General features: G+C 42.4%; 2 protein-coding genes across 3 annotated transcripts in view; both read left to right on the top strand.

Annotated features, from left to right (window-relative positions):
• The window catches only part of SFMBT1 (Scm like with four mbt domains 1), a 71,083-nt gene extending 58,524 nt beyond the window's left edge, over window positions 1-12,559 (top strand). For both annotated transcript variants that reach the window (XM_066195311.1, XM_066195312.1), the window contains exons 13-21: window positions 923-965; window positions 1,852-1,916; window positions 3,351-3,490; window positions 5,349-5,458; window positions 7,105-7,280; window positions 7,992-8,170; window positions 8,302-8,547; window positions 8,784-8,912; window positions 9,618-12,559. In XM_066195311.1, the coding sequence (XP_066051408.1) occupies window positions 923-965; window positions 1,852-1,916; window positions 3,351-3,490; window positions 5,349-5,458; window positions 7,105-7,280; window positions 7,992-8,170; window positions 8,302-8,547; window positions 8,784-8,912; window positions 9,618-9,758 (1,229 nt within the window). In that variant the 3' untranslated portion in view covers window positions 9,759-12,559. The remainder of the gene's footprint in view (window positions 1-922; window positions 966-1,851; window positions 1,917-3,350; window positions 3,491-5,348; window positions 5,459-7,104; window positions 7,281-7,991; window positions 8,171-8,301; window positions 8,548-8,783; window positions 8,913-9,617) is intronic.
• A 4,818-nt stretch (window positions 12,560-17,377) lies between these two features.
• The window catches only part of LOC136296269 (musculoskeletal embryonic nuclear protein 1), a 40,767-nt gene continuing 30,331 nt past the window's right edge, over window positions 17,378-27,813 (top strand). The window contains exon 1 of the mRNA XM_066195221.1: window positions 17,378-17,559. Within this exon, the coding sequence (XP_066051318.1) occupies window positions 17,391-17,559 (169 nt within the window). The 5' untranslated portion in view covers window positions 17,378-17,390. The remainder of the gene's footprint in view (window positions 17,560-27,813) is intronic.

Here is a 27,813-nt window from a genome sequence, read left to right as displayed (position 1 = left end):
ATCCCTAATGACAAAGGGCTGAAGAGTAAACCCTACCTTTTTAACTACACCAGTAGGGTAGTCTTCTCTCAACTGGTTAGGGAGGCATGTTTATTAAGGTTTAATGGGGGTTGGAGAAACTGAAGAATCTCTTGAGTGTTCATAAAGTAAGATAAGAAAATTTTTAGACTGAAATGAGCTGTCGTTTTCTGCAAGTCAAAGCAAGAGAAATTAATCTAACTGCATTGCCAAGGACAGATGAGGAAGAAGGGGGGATCCTAATTAGATCAAAGATGATGTGATTTAAAAAAAAAAAAAATCCGGAAGTTTGTTGGGACCGAATTTGCTGAAGAGGCATAATGTTGCGTTACCTTGTTTTGACTACCTGACTGTGAAAGCCAGAATTAGTTTTGGACCCATCAGCTGAATGACCGACTTGATCGCAACAGTGTTTTCCTGCATAGGAATTGTCTTAAGTCATCATTTTTATTTCTAACCAGCTGATTTCATTCCATTTCAAAGTTAGTGTTGAAGTTACCATGCCAATAAAGTGGCATGTTGCGCCAAAGAACATAACCTTTGGGTGCTGAAAAAGAAAGCATGTCATTCCTTTTTGGCTGGTAGTACAGATGGTTTAGGGGCTCTGATGCAAACAGGGAGGTACAGAAGGTTAGATTTCATAGAAAACTGGGCATATGCATGCTTGATTAAAAGAATTTTTAATGTAACTTGAAGTAAACCTTCTGGTTTTCTTCAAATTACTTGGGCCAGTGTGGCACTCTTGCAGCTGGGTTAGCTGTCTGACACTGCAGTGATGGGAACATAGATACTTTTGCTGTATAACTTGGAAGAAATGAGTCCATTATATATATATATATATATATTGTTCTAGATGCTTCCTTGGTTTGCCTCTCATATTCTGCTCTTTTTTTTAATCTTTCAGTAAACAAGCAGAAAAAAATTGCAGTAGTTCAACCAGAGAAAAAGTAAGTAACAGATTATTTGCTTTTATTTTTTGTTGAGGTTTTTCTCTTTATTTTTCAATTGGAAAATATGCTGTGTTAGGGAAGATGTAGATTTGCAAAAGTGCTGCACTGAGGGTTGAGAGGTTGCACAGTGCATTTGTGTTAATGCTGGCAGATTCTGCTGATGTCCCAAAAGACCCCTTGCACTACAGAGGGAGGAGATACAAAGCTTGGAATTTGGTTTTTTTTGTAATTGTTTCTTCTCAGTTGAAATTTGGCCTAAAGCAGGCGAAAAAGAGTTCTACTAATATCTACAATTAGTCTAGAAACTCTGTGTCATGCACGTGGTACTCAGTCTTGTGAGCCTGCTCAGAAATGCTCCATGGAATGCTCACAGTTGGCTCTATTGACTCTTACAGCTTTACAAACACCAGAGCTCTCAGTAGTCCTGCCAGTGTTTGCATTGCTCCGAAAATACTGAGCAGACTGTTCCCCCACGTTTTGTAATTGGGATCCTTACCAGAGTACTGGAGTCATTTTTGTTGTATTTTGTTTAAAATCCAGTTTTTTCAGAATGCATAAGGTGAGACTACACTGCCTTCACGTGAAATGTGAAGTTAAAAGGAGTCAGGGAATGTAAACCCCTGTGGGTAGCTTTGGGAGGTGTCTGTCACCGTGGTGGCCCATGGACTTCAAGCAAGGAAAGATTGCTGCTGGCTGTAGCAGGACAGGAGTCTTTTCCAAATGGAATTTGGTCATTTCTGCATGTTTTTGTGAAACGGGGGGGTATGAAAAGCAGGTTAATAAGGCTGGAGCTGAGGAAAAAAAAAATGTAATGTGTTGTAGTAACAGAGGTGACTGTCGTGACTATCTGTCTGTTTTCCCGACCTTCTTCTTTTCATTTCAGAATTTTGTCTTCAAGGACAGTTCATGATGGACTTAAGAACCAGGAACTGAACTCTTCTGACTCAGGTATTGATCACAGAGGTCAGGCTAACAAAGAGTTAGCCTGTAAGAGTTCATCTGCCTAACCCTGTTAGGAGAGGGGAGAGGAGAAAAGGGTTTGGAGATTTTCATCCCTTGATGATTTGTTGAGCTTCAAAAATGGATGAAACAAACAAAAACCCACAGTTACTTGTGTTCTGTATTTCATATGTGCATTAAGCCTGAAAATCAGATTTTTACACCAGAACATTGCCCCTCCAGCAGAGGATATGTGAAGCTGGTTGTGTACTGTGACACATGCAGGTGACCTTTTATTGTCACCTGTTACGTTTGATCATGTGGGAGAAGCAGGTGTGCTCTATCTGTGCTCAGAGCTGTTGGATTCTGGCTTTGGGAAGCAGATCTCTCTGTTTTTTGTGTTAACTTCATCATGGTGATAAACAAAACCAATTCAAACAGTAAACTACTTTGTGTGCCAGATGGCGAAATCTAATAATTTTCTAAACTGTTGCGAGAAGGGATGTGATGAATAAGTACATCTGCTGGTGAAAGTCACACAGATCCATCCATTTGGCAACAGAGTGCCTCCTCTGCTGTTTTCTGTACAGTGAAGTGCACATCTGAAGCTTCACCAAAAGCAAGTGTGATAAAAATTATGTGTGCTTGTTTAGCATTTTAATCGGCTTTTAATAGAGTCATAATGTAAATTTGACTTCATTTATCTGCCAGTTTTCAACTGCTGAATTTAAGGTCTTTAAGTGATAGTGTTGCTCAATCAAGAAAAAGTACAACACTGCTGGGTAAAGCAATATTGGTTTTGTACATAAGTGTATTGCAATATATATTAATACTTGAATTTTGAGCAATGTTGATGCATTAAATAGATGTAGGGAGCTTGATACCACTTCATCAAAGGTCAGTTTATCAGTTGCTACATCTTTTGTTTGCCAATCAAAGGAAAAGAATCTGAAAATGCAAAACAATGTGATGCTGCACTGTTTAGGATAAACAGTGATGATAACTGCCAGTTTCTCTGGTGGCAGAAGTTTGGGAGAGAGAAAACTGACTGGAAAATTTATCTGTAATTGCTTTGTAGGAACTGCTTGTGCTACCAGAAAGTTGGGATTGTCTTTGTCTTTGTTGTTCTCACTGGTGTGATACCATGAAGCAGCAGACTAGCCAGGAAGGAACGTTTCTTTTCTGATACATGACCATCTTTATTTACTGCAGCTTGACAATTTGCAAGCATGGGTGTGAAGTATGAAAAATGTTTTGGCAACGTGGAATAACTAATGCTGCCATTGGAAACGTGACACAGAGACTACCTCAAATCGCTGTCATTCAGGACTTTCCCCCCTCCTTTTTCTACAGCAGACAAACTGTTACATACTGCGAGATTCTTTCCTGGGGCATTTGCGGCGTGTGATTTAAACATTTGTTTTCTCATTTCTCACTTCTCAGTGGTAATTAATGGCAAGTACTGCTGCCCAAAGATCTACTTCAACCACCGGTGCTTCTCGGGGCCTTACCTGAACAAGGGCAGGATTGCAGAGCTTCCCCAGTCCGTGGGACCTGGGAACTGTGTTCTGGTGCTGAAGGAGGTGAGCTGGATGGATGCACTGCAAAAAGCAGTGTCTCTTAAACACCAGGGTATCTCTCTAATTACAGATGGGTAATTCAAAAATTTAAGCTGATGGTCAGTAAAGAGTATCTTTTTGCATATGATAAAGTATAAATCATGAATGGTTTTATGAATGGATGATAAGAGAGCCTCTCATTTATCTAAGTAACACTCAGCCTTATACTACTAAATTTTATTTCCTGTTAAAACAGTATAACCTGTAATTACCACAATCAAAGGAGTTAGTATCTTTTTTATAGCTGTAATAAATGTTTCCATTTTAGTTAACAGAATTTAGCTGGAGATAATCCCAAAATTCCTTTACGGTTTGCACTGTTGATGGTGAAACAGAGGAAATACAGATTTTCTTAGTCAAAATGGCAAACTACGTTCAGCAATTGGGAAATGAAAAGAGTTATCTGTGTTTTGTAATTTGGATACAATTTGCACAGATTAGGTGAATTTACAGTTTGGTTTCTTTATGTAGTTGAGGGAGGAGGAGGAGGAGGCCATTCTTTGATGCCAGAGGGCTTCTTCTCCAGAAGGTGTTTCACAGCAAATTTACAGATACTTTAATGTAATCATTATTTTTCTGAAATTTCAAAAAAGGTCATGGGGTGCTTATTATCTGACCTGAGAGGCTGGAAATTTCCCAAGACATAGCTAATTGGATATGCACACTTGAGCTGTCATGAAATGATCACTTTATATATAAGAATTGGCTCAACATATCTGGAATTTTTGCCTTCAGTACCAAGTATCTTAACGGGGACAGACCTTAAGAAAGACTTTCTGGCAGACGTGATGTAAAACAAGAGTCTGATTCTCAAGAATAAAGCAGATTATTGAAAAAGGCCCATTTTTGTATGCAGAAAAGTACCTTATCCTTCCTGCCTGTTTCAGTACTCTATTGTAAGAACTGCAAAAGAGCAAATGTGAAATTCTGTGGCAGTTTCATTTAGTCTTGAAGGTTTACTCTGCCTCATTGCCTGAAAGCAGAAAGTTGCACAAATCATGCTGGTGTGCAGGTGCTGAGTGATGCTGAAAGTTCGGCCAGTATTGCTCAGTTGTATTCATTTCAGTTGTGAGTCTTGCTCGCTGTAGGAATCCTAGAGACAGTTTGGTGCTTGTATTATATTTAATTCTTTTCTTTGATTTCTGCACTGCTGTATTAGTAGCAATAAAACTGCAAATCTGTAATGTCAAGGTTGTTATGCACCCAGCTGGGAATGATTTGGAATAAGCACATAGTGAGCATAAAAAGTACAATTAGACTGCACATTTTGTACTATCCCCCACTAACTTCAGGTTATTCACAACTTCCAAGTTACTTTACAGTACCTGAGAAATTATCATTTTATTAAAATACAGACCTTATCATGGTTCATGGAAGCAAAACAGATGAGAACTTAGGATTCTGCACTATGGTTTTGGTGTAAGCAGTAGGTTAGCAGGCAGGAAAATCCTGCAGTGTTTTTTGGCACATCTTCACATGACATACAATCTTAAAGATAATCGCTCAGATTCAGCCAAGGTTATGCAAGTTTGGGAGTACTCAGCCCCCAGGGATTAATTTAGTGATGTGTAATTCAAGGGCAATGACTTGGAAACTGCTGGATACACTCGTGACTCTGCAGACAAATTCTGAGGGCTGGGAAGGCCCAAAGTGTTGGCTGCTCTCAGGGTTCGTTTTGGCACTGTCAGGAGGTGTCTGTAATCCTGCTGTGAATGAGTGCTTTGATGCTAGATAATTTGGATGAATAGGAGTAATTTCCTATCCTGCCCTGGCACTTTAAAACAGATTTATTGTACAAATAACTTACACGTGTTTTCTGTAGGTTCTCACTTTATTGATCAATGCTGCCTACAAACCCAGCCGCGTCCTGCGAGAGCTGCAGCTGGATGAAGAGGCTGCGTGGCATGGCCATGGAGAGACCCTAAAAGCCAAGTAAATTGTTGTCCTCTTCCCCTCTCTAGTCAGTCTCAGTAGCTGTTCTCTACAGTCTGTGCTTTAACTTACATTTCAGGGGAGGAAAAATCACTTAGAGCGTATCAAGATGCCAACAGCCATTAAATGTTAAATTCTTTGTATATTTCTTTATGATTTCTGGTGGAGTGCATGTGATTTTAATGCTCCATAATGTGGCAGTGTACTCTGCTACAGGCATGTGAGCAGCTGGAGATTGGTGTGGCACTGGTACAACATTCCTGTGGGTGAGGTTTAAGATTATTCAATTCACCTGAAGATAATTTCTCAATGTTTTAGAGCAGAAACATGTACTGCTTGAGAAGCTTCTCAGGCATTTCCACACAAATTTCATAGTGGAAGAAGATGTTTCAGAAATAAAATTAGAAGCTTTGAAATGGCCTGACATGGATGTCTTTCTACAGCAGTCTACCCTAAAGCACTCTCAGTTTTCCTGCTGAGCTTTTTGGGTTGAAGCTTCTTTGCAAGATTACTTTTACAGCTTGGAAAAAAAAGCAGTGAACATATTTGCATATATTTGATAAGTCCAGATATTCCTTTATAGTCTAGGGATGGTTTTGTAATTAGGTCACTGTGTTTGCATATTAGAGATTAGATTTTCCCAATGTGCCTCTACACACTTCCCTATGTAATTTTGAACGTGTCAGTAATTCTTTTGTTGGATCTGTTTCATATATATAAAAAGACATCTTTCCACATATTGAAGGATTGCTCTGAATTGGGCAACAGGAAGGTGACAAAGGTTAGTGTAAATAGAAGGTGTAGCTGTGGAATAAATTAAAAAGCATTTCTTTAGTCTCACTGAATTTGCTGTTTGTTTTTTGTCGCAGTAGTGACACCAGGGGTATCTGGACTATGATGATACAGCTGGTTTTTTCAAGGTATTAACTAGGTATTTGCAGGCTGAAACGTCCCTGGTAGATATATCAACACATGCTTGTAGCTGTGCTGGGAGAACAAAGCAGAAATGCTGAGCAGCTCTGGCAGATACTGCACAGTGTAGCTCTTTCAGTTGGTGGACAAAAAGGAAAGATTCCTTCATTTGAATCAAACAGGAGCAGTATGTGGAGTCATGCAAGTGGTTGTGCTGGGGAATTGTTCAGCAGTTGGACAAAAGCTGATCGGAAATGTGGCAGTGGTCCCCTTGCCTCCATAGGATGAGCACAGAAAGGCTCACCAAAGGCTGTCTGCTGTTACCTGAATGAGCTCAGTGGGAGCTCTCAGCCTTGGTTTGAGGAACTAGCTGCCCATGTCACGCTTGGCATTTCTGCAGTCCCATAAAAGCAAAGAGAGAGCAAACCATCTGTAAACAGAGAGAGAAAATATCTGAACTCTGGGACAGTCCTCTCAGATGGTGTTTTGTATTTGTTGATGGGGCAACGTTGCTGTGTTTGATACTGCAGCCACCTCTGTGATGGATTTTCTTTATTTGGGGATCTGACATAAGAGACAGGAGCTCCTGTCTCCTGGACTTGACAATCCATAAAGCTCATCATTGCTTATATTTTTTCTCAGTTTGATCTCAGCATTCTTGTACACCTTTCAATGAAGTCCTTTTATCCTGGTAATTAGAAGATTCCTAATTATGCCCATATTTTCAATGCTAGGTACAAAGGCAAGAGCTACCGTGCGACCGTGGAGGTTGTGAGGACGGCAGATCGGGTGGCAGATTTCTGCAGGAAAACGTGCATCAAGCTGGAATGTTGTCCAAACCTCTTTGGCCCTCAGATGGTGCTGGATAAGTGTTCAGAGAACTGCTCTGTCCTGACAAAGACCAAGTACAGTGAGTAGTACCCTGATCCATACCAAGGTTTGGAGTTTGGAGTGTTATATTTTAGTTTGTTTTGGCTTTGACTCCAGAAGGAGCAGCTCAAGCACTACATAGAGAGGTCTAGAAAATATTCATGCTTCAGTGTGTAGGGGAGAAAAAAAATCTGTATTAAGTGGTAGAACCATGGCTTAACTTCTGTTGTGTGCTTAAAACTTGATCTTTTTAAAACAACTTCTTGTAAAAGAACTGACCAATGTTGTAATTTAAATGGTGTTATAATTGCATTTACCAATTTGTTGTGGGGAAAAAATGCAACACCTTCGAGCTCCTTTCTTAGTTTTTAGGGTTTTTGTTGACTGGCTTTAACCATTTGACACTGTGAGAACGAAAAGTGCATTGAGACCATGTTTAAAAACTACAAATCATCACAAGAGGCACCATTAAATTGGACCATATCTTCGATAATTTTTGTATAAAATATGATCATTTGGGGGCTTCCCAGAGATAATAAAGGGGGATGTAAATTTTTACAGGGCAAACAAAATTGATCAGTAACTCTTGTTCCTTACACCAAATTGAAGTGGAAAATACAGACATACTGATTTTGAAGTTTTGCAGAACTGGGATTCCTGTACTGATTTTCTAGTCCTGATGAGGGGCAAACATGACCAGTGACACTGAAGGTGCATTTCAACACTTTGCTCCTTTCTTCTGTCCTGGTAGCACACTATTATGGAAAGCGGAAAAACAAGCGGATAGGCCGGCCCCCAGGTGGCCACAGCAACATGGAGGTAGCCATGAAGAAACCAAATAAAAGACGGAAGAGACGAAAACATTTCTTTGTTCATAAGAAAAAACGTTCTTCTACGTCCGTGGATAACACTCCAGCTGGATCTCCCCAGGTAGGACACTGCCAGCAGCGCTCATAGATCTGGGATGTGGTCTTTAACTGCTTCATTTGAAACAGCAAACGTTTGTTCTTTGTGACCTCAGACTTACAGCTGCCTTTTTTTCTTTTCTCCTAACTCTTCAGGGCAGTGGGGCAGAAGATGAGGATGACCAGGACGAGGTGGATGAAGAGTCTCTGACCGAGGACAGCACCTCAGAGCACCAAGATGAACTACTTGAAGAATCAGAGATGTCAGAGAAGAAATCCCTATCATCATCTCCCACCCAGAGTGAACTGTCTCATTCCCTGGCTCAGGACCGAGACAAGCGGAAGAGGAAGCTCAGGACCTTTTCCTTTTCTGATGATGAAAATAAACCTCCTTCGCCAAAGGTAACTTGGAATGTAGATTTCTGCCCTGGCTTGCTCCCTGCTGAGCAAGCACCAAAACCTTGGGAGTTTAACCACAATATTAACATTAACCACAATATGTGTGTTCTCCCGGTGAAGGGCTTTGTGAAAACTCTACAGAATAATTAAAATCCACTATGTTTGTTATGGTTGTGTTATGGGACTGGAATAAAGACTAAGTATGTGTGATATTTTGGGAATTCTTTTGACTTGTCTAGGACATAAAGATGGAAGTTGCTGAAAAGCTGCAGCTGGACAGTAACCCTCTAGAATGGAGCGTGGCTGATGTGGTACGATTCCTCAAATCCACCGACTGTGCTCCGCTGGCAAGGATTTTCCTTGATCAGGTATCATTTTCTGTCTGTTAAATGTTGTATCTCCCACTTGGCTTCTTATCCTCTAAGGAGTCACAAGAAGAATTTTTTTTTTAATAAGGTTCTGAGGAAACAAACACTTGTGCTACCTGCAGCAGTTTGGGAGAGGAGAGTTCAGGGAATGACCAGAATTTTTCAGGTTTCTCACTACTGGGGGATGGATTTTTGATCTGCAGAGCATCTGAATCCTAAAACTACGAATAATACCGACAACAAAGCACCATTACAAGAGTCAGCATTTTATTTGCATCTTGGTTAAAATTCGCCATAAAACCAGTGTCTATTTAAAACTGTACTATTAGAACTAATAGTTAGGGTGGTTTATGGTGGTGGATGTTCCAAATATACTTCACCTTGTGGAACATCTGTTTCTACAGGAAGATGCAGTGGTTTGTTAAAGTTGCTTTCTGCATGAAATTCCCTTGGTTTCTTTTGTTTGGTTGTTTTTTTTTACAATAGAATCTCCTGAGAGTCTGTGCCTCAGTGGATTTGAGCTGGCATTTTAAGAAAGGCATTAATTTGTTGTGTGTGTGAGACATTTCTAAGCTGCCTGGGGGAGCATGAAAGAAACTTCTAACGGTTCACAAGCGGTCACAAATCTGAAATTACAGCAAGTCAAAGCTGAAGGAGCAGGGAGAATAATGACAAAGTCACTATGGAATTTTTGTCTTCTGACAGGAAATCGATGGCCAGGCACTGCTGCTGCTGACCCTGCCCACTGTTCAGGAGTGCATGGACTTGAAGCTTGGACCAGCTATTAAACTCTGCCATCACATTGAGAGGGTCAAACTTGCCTTCTACCAGCAGTTTGCAAACTGAGGAGCAGCCAAGTTGAAGTAGATCTTTGAAGCACAACTACAAAAACATGCTCCTTTCTCTCTAGCAAGTAAAGCCAAATGAATTTAAACTGAGGCCCTGGTGACCTAAAAGTGTGTGTCAGCCTCAATTTTTTCTATTTCAACAGAAGGAAGACAACATCTGGAGCAAAATGCCAATGCAAACACAGGGGCTACTCTACCAGCTGCCAGCTCGGGAACACAATAGTCTCTTGCTCTATGGTTCCCTTTTTTTAAATGTATTTTTTAATGATTACAGAGAAGTCTCCTCTTGTGGGAAATGACATTTCAAATAGTTCTGTTGGCGCGGAACTTTAGAAGAAACGGATCCTGTTTACGTTCGCATGTAGGCTGCCAGAAATAACCTTTCTGTTCCTGATGTTTCACAGAATCCCCTTCCCTCCCTGTGGATGAACACTTGCTTTACCACAGCACTGACTTTGGAATGTGTTCTTTGCACATTCGTGTGTTAATGTTCCGATTTTTAATGAATTTGTTCATTGTTAGGACAACAATGTGGCCACAGGGTTCTGAATGTACAGTATAGCAAGGGTGTGGTTCCTTTTGAAGTTTTTTGTTTATTTTGGTTTGTTTCACTGTTGTTGGTTTTGCTTTTGTTTTTACTACCTCTGTAGCCTGAACAGTAGAAGCGATGAACAAAAAAGGGAGGGAGCTGCTCTTTCTGGACACATGGTCCATGGCTGCACAGCAGTCTCGCTTCTGTGGGCATGTCCAGAGTGCAAACCAATGTCAGCACACAGAGCTTCTGTTCCAAAGCTTTAGCTGAAACTTCTCTAGGCATAACCTGGAAGGTTCCTTTTTTCAGATGTCAGAAAACTTTATTTTGCACTTCTCTTACAGGCAGGCTGTAGGACATACGGAAGGAAAGAGAAAGTGCCTCTGCATTTTCTATATTTAGGTTGTCAGGTTTTTTTTTTTTCTTTATTGTATGAAGTTACTTCCTTTTTCTTCTAACAAACAATTGGGCCATGTACAATAGAGCCTGTCAGCAGACTTTTGCTTTGCTACCTGAACATCTATTTAGAGAATACACTAAGGAAACTGCGATCAATAGAGGACTGCAACATAGCTCTGCCAGTGTTTGCATTCTGGAAACTCTTATGAGCTTGACTTTGTATTTTTAACTATCTACAGATGCTCGATCAGACTTGATAAAAATTTGGTGGGTTGGCAAGGGATTTGTGTGCTTTTATTACAGAAAAGGAAAAGGACCAGTGGGACATCTTAGTTCCATCCATAGATTCACAGTAGGATGAACTGCTGATTTTAATTTTCCAGGGTAATAAAACCCAATCAGCCACTTGCTGTAGGCCAGTGCTTTACACTTGGAGTAACCAGGCTTATGTTACTTTCCATTAAAGGTGTGAGGAAACTCACGTCAGGCTCAAGATCTGCATCAAATAAGTCTTGAGTTTCAGCTGGCTTGCATTCATTCACTCTGCCTGTTCTCAGAGTGTTTGGAGGAGCACAGGCAGGAGCTGGATGTGTGCAGCTCTGCTCCTTTATGTCCTGTTCAAATCCATCTCTGCAGGAAGCCCCTGGCCTACGAATGCATTTGAGTGAGGAAGGTGCTTGCTGCAGGAATTGGTTTAGGAAAGATGCAGTAATTGGGTTCTGATGAACGGGGGTTCCTCTGGTCAAATGGAATGATTCAAGTTTCCCTTAGGCCCAGTGTGATTGATTGGCCATTCCAAAGCTGTGAGCTGCCCAATTTAGCAAGGATGTGGTTTGTAGGCTGAGAGCTGAGTTGGCACAGCCTGTGACTGTACCTGCCACGTTGGTGTTTACGGGGGAGCTTCCTCCAGTGAAAACTCCTGGGACTAAGCAGAGCTCAGTAACTCAGAGTTCTTGCTTTTTTCCCTTAGAATAACAGCCTAGTCAAGGCAGAACTATTCACACAAGTATTAAAATCAGATTTTTTTTTCATTCCAGAATCAAAATGTTAATGTCAGACTATTTATTAGCTGAATATTCCTGAGGGAGGGCAGGGTGTAGCTAGGAATTTTTTTCTCCCACATTGTAAGCAGAGTGTGAAGACACAATTAAATTGAAATCAAAGTGTCCCTTTTTTCCTCCTTACACCAGATAAATGGATGTTTTGCCTCTTCATATTATGCTTAGATCATTTGCCTGTACTCCAGTCCCTTAGGACAAACTCATTCATAAGCCATTAGGCTTGAAAAAATTTCTAAAGAAGCGCTGCTGCTTTGCTGTCAGCATCTTGAGAAATTTGACCAGTGGAGAACTTCTGGGCTGGAAGATGATGCTTTTGGGTCAGTGCAGTAGAATTCCCAGAGTTCTGTTGTCCTGATGGCTGGCAGGGTTGACCTGCAAAGCCAAGAGATGTTGCTTCCACCTTTCCCCATAGACAGATAGATGTCCTTCTAAGTAGTTGTCAGGAGAGAACGGAGCTGAACATGTGATTTAGTGGACCTGTTAGCATGGTGCCTGGGGTTTTAAATACAAATGTCATACTTCCTTTTCTCAGTAAATAAAGCAGTCAGCAGTTTCAGCCGTTAGTGGGATACTTACTGGTCACCTTTGGCATGTTTTATAGGCTGGATTTTTCTGCCTTGTTTTGGGAGGCACTGACAGTCTGGTCCCAGTGGGATCTATTTTTGTTGAGATTTTCAAAAGGGATGTTTTCATTATTTGTGAAATGTTTTTTATGCTGCACACGGGTACTGTACACTCTGTTTCCTGGAAAAAATGCACTCTGTTTTATTGCTGGATTTAAAAGGAATAATTGGGGCTTTATCTTGATGGATGTTGTTTCTACCTGACTCTGTTTCAAGTTCCTCTTTCCTCTACGTGTGGCAGATGATACAACTGCACTTACTTGTTCATCTTACTCCAGTATGACTTGAAATGAGCTCATGTGCTGCTTTAGTCGCTCTGTTTCTTCAAAACTGGATTTTGTGTAGCTGGTGGCTGAATCTTGGATTTGGGTGACAGCAATGTTTCACCATTAGAAATCCCTGGGACTACAGTAATTTAGGGTTCAGGGGTTTGTGCTGTTCTCTAGCACATAATTCACCATACAGTACAACAAAGCTGGAGTCCAGGAGAAAGGCACTGATGTCCTACAAATGTCTTCAGTACAAGAAAATGAACTCCCCACTGAGCCTCATGGTAACAGGAGTTTGCCCTTGGCTTGACCCACTGAGGGTTTGTGTTCTTGCTTGTCATATTTTCATATGCATTGTGCAATCTTGGGTTTGCACATCATAGCTTTAGAAACCTGGTGGTACCACTTTGACTGTGCTAAGCTTAGCCTTGTTAGGCAGGAAGATTTTGTTAGGTCACTGTTGTGTGCTTTCTGCACCTACTCAAGGATTCTGTAACAGAGAAGTATTTGACCTCCAAAAACCCAATGGAGGTTTAATGTGGTAGAATTATCCCTAAAGCACAAGCAGTTTGCAGTCCATCCTAAACTGAACGAAGTCCTTCCAGGAGAGGAGAGGTACAGCACTGATCTTAGTGAATGAAGACTACTTTTTTCCGAACTCTAAACATTTCTGAAAGTTCCTCTTTGAGGAATGAAATAAGAGACAGATTAATTTCTGTATTGTATAGAACTCCAGGAGTGTTTGCAGTCTCTCCTGGGATTAATGGAAACAGTACACACAGAAGAGTTTGGGAGTGATTTTAAAGATGACATTTTCTGTCACAATTTTTAGCAGTATTTTGTTGTTGTTTTAGGATTTGCTAGTATTTGTTCTTTATTCCAGTGATGCTTTAAAGGAGGGAAGGAGTATTTAGCTGCTAAGTCCACAGAAGTGTAAATATATTTACAGTCAATTGGACTGAGCACTCCATTCTTCTGTATGAAGTACAAAGCCTTGGTACTTCATTAGCAGAAAGCCCAGTGGCTTGTGAGATTTTTGAATGTAATGGAATAGGCTTCAAAACGATTGAGCTCGAATTGGATACTGGATACCTTTGGACCAAATCTGTTATTACTAGATGAAGTAGCCTTACCAGAAAGCCAAAAATATGATCCTGTACAAAGCTACTCCTTAACCAGTCCTGTCACAAAGTGTCAGCCTGGTTACTGCCGACTGTGAGCTCAGATTACCTAAAAGTAACTAAGCACAAAGACACAGGCGAGGTCAGGAGACTTCGGATGTAGAATGAAGGCTTCCCTCCCAAGGGATTGTGTGCTGACCCCTTGTTTCAGAGTGCTGCCACCCTTCCCCAAACATGCATGTAGCCTTGTTTTCAAAGGCAGCCTTTTGGGTGAAAGATTGCAATGGGACTTGGGAACACCAGAGACCACAAGCCTCTTTTATTGTTGTAAAACCAAAATACCAGTCTGCATGAAACACAACGGAAACGAGTTAAGGTTAGTGACACTTTGTCTCCATGGTCATTTGTAGCTTCCTCAGTGTGGCATCTGTCCTGAAATGCACCAGACATGCAAGTGGACTTTTGATGAGAAGACAAAGTTGTTCTGTTCAGGTGCCCAGCCAGCAGTGTTTGGCTCAGCTTTAAGCTGTGGAGGCGAGCAGGTCTTGCACTGACAGAGTTCCAAGGCAGTGGGTCTGAGTGACTTGGCACAAACAGTGGGACCCCTGGCCTGGCACGGGGGGAGCAGCCCTGGGGCTCGGTAACAGCTCATGGCACGGAGTCAACACTGAGCTCTGGGCACAGAGGAATTCTCACCCACTCTGAAAGTTGTTGAGCACCAGTTTCCAAGAAACCTCATGGCAAAAAAAAAAAAAAATCTGGAGGTGTCATGTTTCTCCTCTTTTTTTTCTTTTTTTTTTTCTTTTTTTTAAATTTCTGTTTAAAATAAATTTAAAATAATCTCTATAGACAATCAGAGGTCTTCTAGGAGTCTCTGCCCAAAAGGGCGCCAGCTCCACACCTGTGGGCCTCTTTCTTATACTAACTCATTGGAACTGATGCACTTTTCCTGTATTTTGCCTTTTTTAATTAGCTGCTTGTTCTTAAACAAAGATTTAAATGCATATTGTGTTGTGTCCCTTCTGCTTGTTTTATATTTCTTTAACCTTTAAAAGAAAATATATATATGCAGTGAGACTGAAGTACTACATGGAAGAGAAACATGCACAAGAAAATATGCCTATTAAGTCCCACCATTGTTTGAGCAGGTGTAACAGTTTAATCAGAGGATTTTTTAAAAAAATATTTTGGATGGATATTTTACTTGTTTTGTCTGTAAATAGTGTACAAAAGTTTGTGTTATATGACAGTTTTAAGTGGTTGTAAGAAAATTAAAAAAGATACCTAAACTGTTACTGATGGCTTTGGTATTAATATCATAAATACTGCTGCTGACCAGGAGCAATTTTCTATCTTTGAAAACTGTGGAAAGCTGTCTGACGTGTTTCATTACTTGCATTAAAGGTGAACGCAAGCCACATAAATACCACTCGGAGAGGCTCCATGTTAAAGAGTTTGATTGGGTTTATTCAGTTCTCTCAAATGCAGGAGTCCTCTTTGTCAAAGCGTCTTCAAGGTAACAGTTTTTTTTTTTTTTTCACAGGGTGCTGAATCCAATTAATATACAAGAGCCAAGGACAGGGCCTACAAATTGGAGTAACTTTCTTTTATTGCTCTATTCGAACCTTGGAAGCTGCTTGATACAATCCACTGCAAACCTTCCAGGTGCTGCAGCTCCTTCTGGATGGTTTTGTAAAGGGTAGAGCTACCCAAGCAAGCTGAAATTTTAAAACAAGCTGGCTTTGCTTACTCTGAATAACATGAGAGTCCACAGGATGTTTCAGAAACAACTTTGCCTTGCAAAGTTCTTGTTTCCTTACTTGGCATTCCAACAGATTGTACTCAGCACTTGTTTCTTGGCTGCATTCCAGTTACCTTGAGCTGATTTTACACTGGGTGCAGAAAATGCATAGGAGTGGGATGAAACTGATTTGCTTAACACTGTCTTTAGACCTCTATAAATATGTAGGATTTAACATAAATCTTCTACTTGCCTTCACAGAGCACTGTCTGCTTGAGAGAAATCTGAAGGCTTGTGAATAGCACATAGCAGGAGGCAGTGATTTGTCTGCCATAGGTTTCAGAAGGGCTTATAGGAGTCATGATGAGATGAAACCCTTGAAGAGGTATTTTGGGGGAATGATCTGGTTTAAAGCATGGAATATGGAGTAACATGAGGCATAAGCCCTTTGAGTTATGTTTCCAGATTCATGTCTGAAACGTAGGTTTTATGTATAAATAGCATTAGGTAGATCTTTAGCCAGTATTGGGGTCCAGGTCAGGTACGTGTGTGGGATGTCTAATGGTCAGCAGCAGCTGTGAAAGCTAAAAAAACCACCCTGGGCCACAAGCAAATAGGTCAAGTCCAGGTTGCAAATGCAGTGCTTGGTGGCTGTTGCCACTGTGTGCAAGGGGGAGAAAAAGCAACCGTGCTTTGGTCCGTGTCTTTTCTGTTGGGTAACTATTTGCATTCCTGAGTTCTTGCTTTTGGCAGCTCAGAGCAGAAGAGTGTTGACCAAAGGCCAGAGGCACTGGACAGACCATTCTGGCTGTGCATTCCCTAGGTCAGAGAGCATCTCTTTTTCTGGCTGCAACTTCCAGACATTTATGACACAACCTAAAAATTGGAAAAATCACTGTCGTATGCCAGTACTGTTTGGCATCACCTTCCAGGAAGGACAGTCACGTAGGTAGGTTTGCAATGTAGACACAACAAATATTATTTTAAGAACTATTGATTCATGTGCTTGGCTTTGCTTTCTGATATATTTAAACATGTGCTTTCTGGGTCATATTTATAAGTGAATTCGTATTTAGACAGGGATTTTAAATTATTTAAAGACAGTAAAGAAATTGTGTAAGAAAGGAATACAATGCACCGTGACCTGGGTTGATTCCACGCTGAAAACAGGAACCTAAACCTGATGTAGTTCTGGCTGGAGAGGATGAAGAGGGGTACAGCACAACAGGCCCAGTCAAGGCTCACTCACCAACAGGTCCAGTTTCACAGTTTTGTTTAATCCATTGGGCCGGGGGTTATCCTTTATAAAAGATGAAACATTTTTACCGAAGAACCCAGGTGATACTTTCCCCTTTCTAGGTTGATAGCAGCCTTGCCTGGCCCTGTGCGGTCTGGGCTAAGCAAAGCCTCGGCTGCTGTGGTTCTGACCCGGGGATTCCTCGGGGCTGTGCTGCGGTGTACAAATGGGGGTGGACGCTGGAGCCGGGCGGTGTGCGGATGCTGGAGCCGGTGTTTGAATGCTGGAGCCGGTGTGTGGATGCTGGAGCCGGGCGGTGTGTGGATGCTGGAGCCGGTGTTTGAATGCCGGAGCCGGGCGGTGTGTGGATGCTGGAGCCGGGCGGCGTTTGGCAGCCGCCCGCAGCCCCGGACCCTCCTCTGCCGTGCTCCTCCTCAGCGGCTGTGCCCGAGCGCGGCGGCCGGCCCGGGGGCAGAGCCCGCTGTTTCCGGGCCCCGGGTCGTTGCCCCGTGCCGGGGGCCGGGCGCTGCGGGTGTCACGGGCGGAGCGCTGAGGGCGGTGACGCGGCGGGGCGGGGAGCGGGGCGGGCAGGCGGCGGGGCCGGCTCGGCCGCCATGCGCCGCTGAGGGCGCCGGCCGGGCCTCGCCATGGGGGCGCCGCCGCCCAACGGCAGCCTCGGCCTCACCGCCGGCACCCCGCGGCCGGGCGGGGCGCCGGGGCCCGGGGACCGCGGCTGCGAGAACGGCGCCCTCATGGACAGATTCGGCATCTTCCTGCAGGGACTCCTGGGCGTCGTGGCCTTCAGCACCCTCATGCGTGAGTGGCGGGGCCGCGGCCTCCGGCCTGGCGGGGAGCGGGCGGGGCGGCCCGAGGCCGGGCCGGGCTCGATAGCGGGGCCGCGGCCGCGCTGCCCCGGGCCGTCCCGGGAAGGGCCGGGCTGTGCCGGGAAGGGCCGGGCTGTGCCGGGCTGTGCCGGGCTCCCGGCCGGGGAGGGCTCGCAAGGGCCGCGGAGGCCTCGGGGGGCGCAGCCGCCGGCGCCGCTTTGTGGGTGCCGGGTGAGCTGGAGCGGGGAGGCCTCGGAGGCGGTAGCTCAAGTCCTTTCGCTTTCTTAGACTTGCCTTTTAATGCTCGTAGCCGTGCTGACAGAATTTATTGGGTGGGTGTGTGTTTGCTTGGAATACTGCCAGCAGGAGGAGGCGGTGTGTGCGGAGCCGCTCGGGTTTGGGATGTGCAGGAGTCACGGGTTCGGCTGATCAGTTTTCCTGCAGGTGCGCCTTGTCCTGTCACCAGCAGCAAAGTCACGCTTGTTTCCGTCCTGCCTCGCTTCCCTGGAGGGCCATTCCTGGGAGCTGGAGCCGCCAGGGAGCTGTGGCCGCTGACAGAGCTCAGCTGATGGGCAGCAGCGCCTTACGCTGCTTTTTGAGCGTGGTGGAAAGGCAAGGAAGGTCTGTGCTGGCTCCAGCCCCGTGCTGGGGGAGTCACAACAAAGTGAAACAGTTCTGGTGGATTTGTCTCTATCTTGTGGTCTGGTTAGTATCCTCTGGGCTGAGAAGTGGAAAAGAAACCCAGTGCCATTACTCAGCTGATGGTGACCTTGCTGGTAGCAAAAAGTGGGAGAGGGAAAAGAGAATATCAGGGACACGTTTTATAGTTTGATCTAAATACCAAGATCCTGTTTACATTAGAATTGCACTGATGCCTTTTCGTGCTGCTGTCACACTATTATGGTTAACTCGGACATTTGCTAGCACGTTATGTTTGCATGCCTTAGTGTCTCAGTCACTATTAACAATGACATTGCTATTGTAAAAGCTATGTGTGTAGCTATCATCCTGTGGGTGAAAGGCAACAGCAGTCACTGGTGTAGCATTTGGTCAGTGACAGCAGCCTCAGAATTAGAAGTTTTAGGAGTTTCCGAACAGAAGTACCTCTGTGTAAGAAGGTGATGGGTACACAGTGCTGGGTTTAGATTTAAGGGATGCAAATAGGTTATTCTTATGGACTGGGCATCAAAAGATGAAGAACTACAGATGTTAGTTGTCAGGGTGGGTTGTTTTCTTTTTCTGGAAATAGTATCTTTATGCATATTACAGTAACACTGGACTAAGTGAAGACAAGAAAAAGTGAATATGTAAAGTAGGGACTAGAAAAATGAACACCTTGTTGTTGGCTGCACTTTCTGACTTGGGTTAGGTACTCTTAAACCGGGAACTGTGAGGAGACTGTTGGTGCAGTTGTGGCAGAAGGGAGTGGAAGGACGGCAGCCAGTCCTTGCAATGTACTGGTGAGAAAAGGAGTCTGTGTCCAAAGCAGACTAGAGCAAAACCATAGCAACTTACCACTCTTAAAATTACATCTATTCAAAAACTCTGGGTAGGTTTGTTTGTCCCAGCTTTGCCAGCCACATTCTCTTCCACAGTGTTTTGTGCCTCTCCCTGAGCAGGAGGAGAAACTGGTCACACCACATGAGCCTGTTACAGTGGTACAACGCAGGTCTTTGTGTTAGGGGCTGTTTTGTGCAAAAATTGTGTTTGTCTGATAGCTTTGTCTGAATGTTTCTATCCACTGGCACCTTAAAGTCACCCCAGGACAACTGTTCATGTCACGTGCGAAACACCTGGTGTGTTGTTCCAAACCCTTTAGACTTTCCTCAACAAGTGGGACTTTTTGTGACAGAAAAGATGTGACAGAAAAGCAGGAACTTGTGCCTGAGGACAGAGGGAGAGCGTGACCGCAGCAGCCACCTGGGCACCTACACAGCTGTCCCTGTCCCCTCTGGGGCAGGAGGGGTGACACAGTTCTGGAGCTGCATCACAGGACTGGTTGCACTTAAGCTGGAGGAGCTCTGGCACAAGAGAGGTGCTGGCACGGAGGGGAAACAAGTGACTGTAGGCAGGGCCTGCTTGAGATTTGTGCCTGCAGTCAGGCCCCTTTGGGACAGCAGTAATTCTCTATGTGCAGCTGTATCATTTCTCCAGCTCTTGTCTTACCCATGACTGTCTGGGATTTAAATTTAATAAGGAGGAAGTCACTTGTCTTTTTTTTTTTTTTTTTTTTTTTTTTTTTTTTTAAGGAGACACTAGGAGATGTTCTAATGCTTTAGTTTTGATTAATGGTGCTGAACCCTCTGTAGTAAAAGAAATTAAAGTAATGGCACCAGAGATACATTGCACAATTGCTCTTCATGCACAGATACTGTCTTTCTTTGAAAAATATTTGATTTGACATATAAAGAGTAGGAAATTTTGGTGAGTGGCTAAATCAAAGGCTGAACCAGATATGCCCTTTTCTAGATAAATTTTACCAAGCTTGCATTTAGTGTAAAAATGAAAATATTTTTAAACATTAGCAGTAAGAGAAGAAGGACCTCTTCTGTGCCTCACTGCTGGATGTTCATCTACAAAGAACTGAAGGACTGTTCTGAAAGCAAAATTAAGATCTGACACTCCAGTGTGCCACCTTTTTGTTCGTGCCCCTGTTCAGTTGCTGTAAAGCTGTGCTGCCAGCTGACCTGCCAGTGACATCATTCAAGCTTCATATTTGAAGGGCTGAAATGTGTTAAGTATCATGTTTTTAGTTTGTGGAAGATGTGGTGGCTCTCTGCCAGGGGGAGTGTGGGAACTTTCCTGCTGACACTGGTAGGAAAGGCTTTTACCCCAGGCACATTATCAGCCCACCTTGTGTGTTCCCTCACTGCTGGATGGGCACAACCAAGAAGTGACAGGAAGGGCGAATTCCTCACTTTGAGCTGACAAAATGTTCATTTGAAATGAATTCCTGGGTTTCCCTTTCTTTGTAGCTTTTGACTCCCTGTTCTGCCACACAGGGAGTGAGGATCAGTTTCACTCACTCATCCCACCTTATCATTTACATGAAACTTCCTTCTAGGCTTTTCCAGGTTCAGATATAACCTGTCACAACTCCATAACCTTTTTCTTATGGAATGTGCTTTAGCTAGTGATCATCTATCCTGAGTTTTTATGGGAGATTCCCTGTCTCCCTTAAGAAGAGTAGAAGTTTGCATATGGTTTTTATTGTTGTGAGTTAAGGTCTCACAAATCCACTCCTTGGTCCCTCTGATTCCAAGTTGTACCCTGCTGTTCTTGAAGTGAAGCACGTGCCAGGAGGTCCTTTTCTGATGTCTGAATCAGGGGTGAATTTACTTAATACTATCAGAGCCCACCTGTGTTATGTTTAATTATTGTGAATTAATTTTGCTGCTCAGCTGTGAAGCTAAAGATGTGTGGAACAGTTTCACTCAGATGCTACAGAAGATCCAGGACGGGAAAAGGTGAACCGAAGTTGGGTGAGGCAACTTCTGTTGGGTCTCTCCTGAGCACAGACTCTCACTCCCTATCCAAGGGAAGTACCTGATGAGAAAACACCTCATTTTGGCAAGGTTGCTTGGACTGGCAACCCTCCTGTTCACTAACTCCCAAACCTGTTAGCCTGATGGTTTTAAGTGTATTCCTTGCTTTTATTCTTGCCTCTCCTGCCTTACATATGCATTTGTTTTTCACCCTGGTTTATTTAAGCCAAGCCACTTCATAACAGGAAGTCTTAACGAGTTTCCTGTGCTGGAAGAAATGCATGCTTATGCTACAGGTCACTAAGCCAAAGATAATATTTTTTCAAAGTTTGCTGCTATGATATTTGTAGCTTATTTCATAGGATTTTGATTTAAAATGATGGCTTTGTTCCTTAGGTGTTTGAGGTTCCTTGGTGCAATATTTGTGTTTATTTCCTGATGCCACAAAGAAGGTTTTAGATACTTTAGTGTTTTCTGTCTGTAATTGCAAGCACCTTCTGAGCATTCTGTGGTTGGGCTTTCATTGGTAGTGAATGATGAGAGAGAGGTGTTGGCAAGGTATTCTCCCACATGTGTGATGTTAGGTGTAGGTTTAAATAACTCCATTTTTATTACCCAAACCTGGGAAAGGCATGGGGAAAAACCCACTGCCCATCCCCTTACCCTGTCTGGCAAACTGTTCAAAGCAGTTTATTTACTAAGATTGTTTGTCTGAAGGTTGATGCCTCATTATCAGTGTGGCAGTATTTGTTTTGGGCTACTTAGGAATGGCTGAGAAATAAGATGTGAGTTGTATTGATGAATTATTGAAATAGAGGAGTCAGTTGGTTCTCTGCAGGTAGAAGCTTTGTGTCTGTCTGTGAGGAAAATGTAAATATGCTGTAAAGGAGACCAGAGTGTGGGAGTCTGTTCCCTTTTTATGGCCTTGTTACAGTTTGTGTCTGTACTCAGACTGAGAGAGGTTTACACAAGTGGAATGATTGGGTACAGGTGCAGTGAATAATTGAGTAGGTGGGTTTGCTATTGAGAGTCACAGATGAAACAAAAAGAAACCATTCTAGTAAAAGATACTCTGTATATTTTAAGGTGCTTTCTTTACTTGCAGTACCTTAAAGGAAATACCTTAAAAACTACATCCTTAATGCCAGTTAACTTTACAGCAAGGTTTTCCCACTTAAAAAGCTGGCCAAGGAGAAGGAATGCTTTTTCACATAATAAGCTATCTTAGTAGGTAATTTAGTAGAATTTGAAATGCCTTAGCAAAAATGTGCTTTTCAGAGGAATTATTTCATATTTACATGAAGGTAAGGGAGTAATTTTGTGAGAATAATGTTCTGGGGAGAAGGAATTAAAGGTAATTCCAGTTGCCTTTAACAAAAGAGCATAAAATAAGCTATTGGATACAAAAGGTCTAAACCATATGATTTAGTTGTTTTCTATAGCAATTTTCTTTCTGCTCGAGCAGGCTTAGAAAATAGGAAAATTTGGTAGCCTGTAACATCAGCAGTGGAATCCAGACGTCTGAGTAACAGCAACTGGTTTATTCTGCGCGGCATTTCCTGAGATGCTGGGCAGTGGCCGGCTAGCTTTATTAATAAACGCATTTCTTCAAAAGATTTTATATTATTCTGACTTGCTAATGGTGCATCCTTGAATGTGTTTGCTCTGAGCGTTCACATTAATTCCTGAGGACCCCTCAGCGGAGTCCTTTGTGTGTCTGGTATTAAAACTTGTCTCGTACAAAAGTGTCAGATCACAAATGGGAGCTTTCCTAGTTATGAAAATATGAACAGCCCTGTACTTGCACGCCGCAGACACGATGCAAAACGCGCTTTATTCATTTTCCTAGAACTCTCACAAGTGCGAGCTCCTAGTGACTTGCCAGGTAAATGCAGAACCGGCATTCCGGTGTGCTTGGGAATGAGTTTAAGGAGCACTCTGGGCTATCGCAGCAGCGGGGATGAATCCCTCTGCAGGTAAAGGAAGACCAGTAAGATGTGCTGTTGAACTGTGATAAAAGGCGAGGTTTGGGAGAGCGTTTTTAAACAGCAGGAAGTGACAAAAGCTCCCCGGGGAGCAGCGGGGTCGGGGCAGGACCCTGGACAGCTCCGGGACGGCGGGCAGCCCCGGCCGGCTCACAGACCCCCCCGTGACAAGGACGGGGCCGGGGCTTCGGCAGCGCTGCCGCCGCGGAGGGACGGACGCCCACCCTGACCCCGGCCCGCCTGGCAGCCGAGGGCTGAGGCAGCTCCTCCCGTCTGGCCGCGGGCCAGGGAGGAAACAGGATGGGCTGATGGCAGTAGAAGCATGTTCTTCTCTTCCTCCTTCGGGCCCATTCCATGGCAATTAGTGACGATCGGTATCGCAGTGCACCGCAGTCGCTGTTGTGTGGGTTAAGTGTCTGCTTGTAGCTGCAGGACTTGGAAAAGCCCCGTGAGGTCACTTTGGTCACGACTAAGTAAATTGTGCCTTACAATGATCCAGTGTTTCCTTATCCCCAGATGGGGAGGTATCGCTTGCAGCCATGGAGCATCGCTGCTGCTTGTTTGTTTTAAATAAATCATCAGCCCTTCCAGTGCCTCTGTGACATCTTGAGCCGTGTTTGAGACAAATAGGAAAGATGCACTACGAGCTGTAGCAGAGAAAAGAAATCCAACCCTGGCTAAATTAGCAAAGTAAATTACTTTCTTTTACCATGCTAATATTGTATTACTCTTTCACACATGAAACATCTATGTGGAATAAATTCTGTCCATTGTTAACTCTCCAGAAAAAGGCAAATCTTGCTGATGAATTTCATGCTGTACAAAAGCATAGAATAATAGGGTTGGGAACTGCTTAGCAGATCCTTTTTAAGTGAAGGAAATAACCTGGTTTTTATTAAAACTGCTTTCAAGATGTCCAATTCTTAGTTGCCATAGATTGTAATAGCACTTTATTGGTCCTCATGTCCTGACCACGATCATATTTTAGTGTCACTAACTATCCTTGAAATGCCATGCCAGTAAAAGTTAAGGAAAATAAGGCACCGATTTAGACAAATAATCTGCAATCTCTAAGTCTCCTTTCATTAGGTCTGATGCCCTACTTTGTCTTGCTGGCTCAGGAAGTGTTAGATTTTCTTATTACTCAGCTGATTGCTGGATGTAGTTGTAGGCCCTGTAATAACATTGTCCTAAGTATAATTACACATGTCATTCACATTATGAAATGTTTAGGAAAAAGGATAAGTTATGTTGACATTTGTAAACTATTAAAATGATAAATTATCCAGGAACTCCAAAGCTGTGTTTAATTAGGATGAACTTCTGGACTGTTAGCTAGACTGGTGTTTAACTCCAAAGTGCATCATGAATGTCTTCTTGACTGGTGTTTTATAATTAAATCTGTAAGGAGCTGATTTGCACAGACAGGGTGCAGTTCTACATTCTCTGGTGATATTAATTTCATGGTTAATGAAGTTTGCATTCTTAAAGTGGTATTTAACAAGGTCTTACCTGTGTGGATTTTGTCAATGAAGTAAGAAATGAGGTCTGCTTTCTCATGCCTGCTGGTAGGAAGTGCTTTGCATTCTCAAAGATTTCTTGATCTCAGCAAAATTTATTCCCTGTGAAACTCAGTTTGTTAAATCTCTGGCAGACGGAATACAAGCTCAGAGCTTGCATGAGTCTGCCTTTGCAGGTGGTGTGGGCATGAGGTTTTAGGGTTTAGTCAGGAATAACTAAACCTATTCACATTGCTGGTCATGGTGCTGAAGACCTGTTTTTCTGCCACTTACCCTGAATCACACATTTGTTGTCATAACCTCCTACATATGTTGTCATATGTAAGGAAGGTTGAGAATGAAAATGAGCTGAAATGGGTTTGCAGTTCATATTCCTCATAGCTCAGTGTTCAGGGTTCACATTTGTAGTTCCAGGTGTAAGTTAGTGTACAGACATGCAGCGCTACAGCAGGGGAAAGTCATGTCAAGGAAGTTTTAAACTTGTTTTTTTCTGGGTTTTGTGAATTTTTTTCCTCTAAATGTTACAGCACTTTTTCTTTTTTTCTTTTTTTTTTTTCCTTTTTCTTTTTCTTTTTTTTTTTTAATAATAATCAAGCATTGGTTTGTAATTATATATGTTTTGATATAGTTTTGTCATTTTTGTCTTCTGTCACATTTTTGGCTACCCCAGGTTTTCTAAGACCAAGCATTCCTCCTCTCATGGTGACTAATACATGTTGGCTTGCCTGAGAGAAGAGCAAAACTGTGCCACAGTTCTTTGTTTTATCTGGTGGAGGGACAGTGACAAGCTCAGGATGTGAAGGTTTGTGACAAGGAGTTTATTTGGGGGCTGCTTCTGCCTGAGAGGTTTCCCCATTGCTCCACTGACACTGTGGAAGGGGTGAACCAATGGAAGTAATTACAAATAAGGTTCACTACATCAATCTTGGACAGACTAGGCAGTCCCCTTGAGTAAGTTCTTTACTTACAGAAACTACCTTTGCTTGCCTTTTTTTTTATTGTTGTTATGTTTTGTTGGGTTTTTTTTTTTTTTTCCACTGTGATTATTTTTTCTGTTTCTCAAAAATACATGATTTTTCCATGGAACAAAAATGACTTTTAAATTACAAGCAGCTATTCACAACTACCAGAGGATATATCCTCTGTCTCTAATAATTTTTGAAGGTATTATGCTCTAAAATTTTAATTCCTTTTTAGGAAAATTGCCTTTACTTCCTTCCTGGTACTGGAGAAGCTGCTGTTCAGTATCTTCCAGCACACCTTCCTTGCTTTGAGTCAGGTGGTGTGACTAACAACCTATGTTATTTTATATACATATGACTTATATTGAGAATGATTGTAATGTTAGGAGATGAAATAGTCTAAGAAGCTTTAAAATTATGGGGGGGGGGGGGCGACCCCCACCCTCCATCTCGAGTTGCTTCTGGCAGTGTGTTTTCAGTGCTGGCATTGGGTTTTGGTGGTGTTAAGGAGTTAGAAGCCTTTTGCAGGTGGAAATTGTTACATGATTTCATCCTCATTTCATACAGTTAATTTATGAAGTGTATACCTAGTTGTTATATACATTATATCAAAGAAGTCTGCATAACTGACCTCTGACTCTCCTTTCGTGGTATTTGTTCATGTGTAAAGAGAATGTGTGAAGGTTGGTTGTGTATCTTTTGTTCTTTTTGAAGCAGTTGGTGTTGTATGAAGTGTCTGTCTTGCAATTCAATGCTCTGATAGTTCCAGCCTAGAGAGACTGAAGTGTGTAAGCAAAGCTCTTTAGAATTTAAATTGCCTCTGAACATACAGTTTGCATCTACCTTTGGCCTCCTTGATTGAACATATTTGCTATTTTATCATTTTTATAAAGTTTTTACAGTTTTCCTTTTGCATCCTTTTTTGTATCTGAACTTACATTTCGGGTTTACTTTCTGCTTTTAAAACTGCTACAGTTTCTGCTTTGCTTAATATTTTAATGAATGGTGATTGAGTTTTGAGTTGTGCTTTGGCTGTTCTGCCCATTCCCAAGAGCTGATTTAAAACTAGCAGCTTGAATGACTTAAAGTTCATTGATATCTCTTGTCAGACTAATAACATTCAGAAAGCTTCATGTATTATTGAGTGATCTGGTGAATGCTGTATGTGAAAATGGTGTTGTGAATCGTAAATTGCTGCTTAGTGCACATTAATATGGATTGATTCTATTTGTTTTGTACTAAATAATTCATGTTTCCCAAATGGTTCTGATTTCTAACAGAGAAAAAAAATCCACTTGAACACAGCAGACTTTATTTTTCAGTCTTCACTGGGTGCTTGTGTAGCATGACAGGAATGGCACAGCTGTTTTTCTAGCAACCTTGCTTTTTCATTTGGTAGTTTAATGATACCTAGTTCAGAGTATAAAAGTGTTTGCAGGAGGGATCTGTATCAACTTTCTAAAGTCAATCTCACAGGCATTTTCACTAGAAGCTTAGATTTGCTTTGCTTTAACTATCTCATACCTGTTGAAAAAACAGAATAGCAAATGCATCTGTCTCTGAAAGTGCTGGGAAACAGATTTATTATGACTTTTAAACAGAGCACACCTTGACCCAACAGTGCTGTGTATGCTAAATGCAAAGAGAACAAATGTCTGTCTCTTAAGATTGAATTGTGGCTTTTAACTATTATTTGGATAAATATTTCCTAAGCTACTTGTGCTGTTTACCTTAGAGTTTTTAAAGCAGTTAGTTGCAGCCCTTTGTTTTTAGTGTTGCCATGGCTTTTGGGAGCTGAGGGCTGGATGCTTCTGTTTACAGGGTGTGTTGTAGATGCATTTTATGACTTCTAAAATGCTCCTTTCTCTGGGGAGACAGCAAATAGGTTAGTAATCAAAAGTGTGAAGTTGTGTGCAATGCTCCCTCTGCTGAGTTAGTTCAGCTGTTTCAAAAGTAAGCTTTACCTTTTAAAAAAAAAAGGAGAAAAGCTCCATGACAATGGCTATTGATGTGGTGTGTCTTGGCTGCTGGCTCTGCTAAGTTGTATTTGTTTCCTTTATTGACAGCCAAGTTAATGCATCTGTCAGAGCCACACTGTCATGTGCTACCAGGATGCACGAGATCAGTCTTGCCGAAATTGTCTTAGGCTGAGTTGTATCCAGGTAATGTGATTTATTTGTGTCTTCCACAGCCAATCTATACAAGCTAAGGATTTAGGAAAATTTTTTTTGAGCTTAAAGTATGTATATGTTAGGAATAAAAAACTCTCCAGCCTCATGTAATGCATTTGGCTG

This window comes from Chamaea fasciata, unplaced genomic scaffold, assembly GCF_029207755.1.
Source record: "Chamaea fasciata isolate MVZ Bird 193981 ecotype frontalis unplaced genomic scaffold, bChaFas1.0.hap1 SCAF_13, whole genome shotgun sequence".
NCBI classification, from domain to species: domain Eukaryota; kingdom Metazoa; phylum Chordata; class Aves; order Passeriformes; family Sylviidae; genus Chamaea; species Chamaea fasciata.
This window is presented reverse-complemented; position numbering and strand designations above follow the sequence as displayed.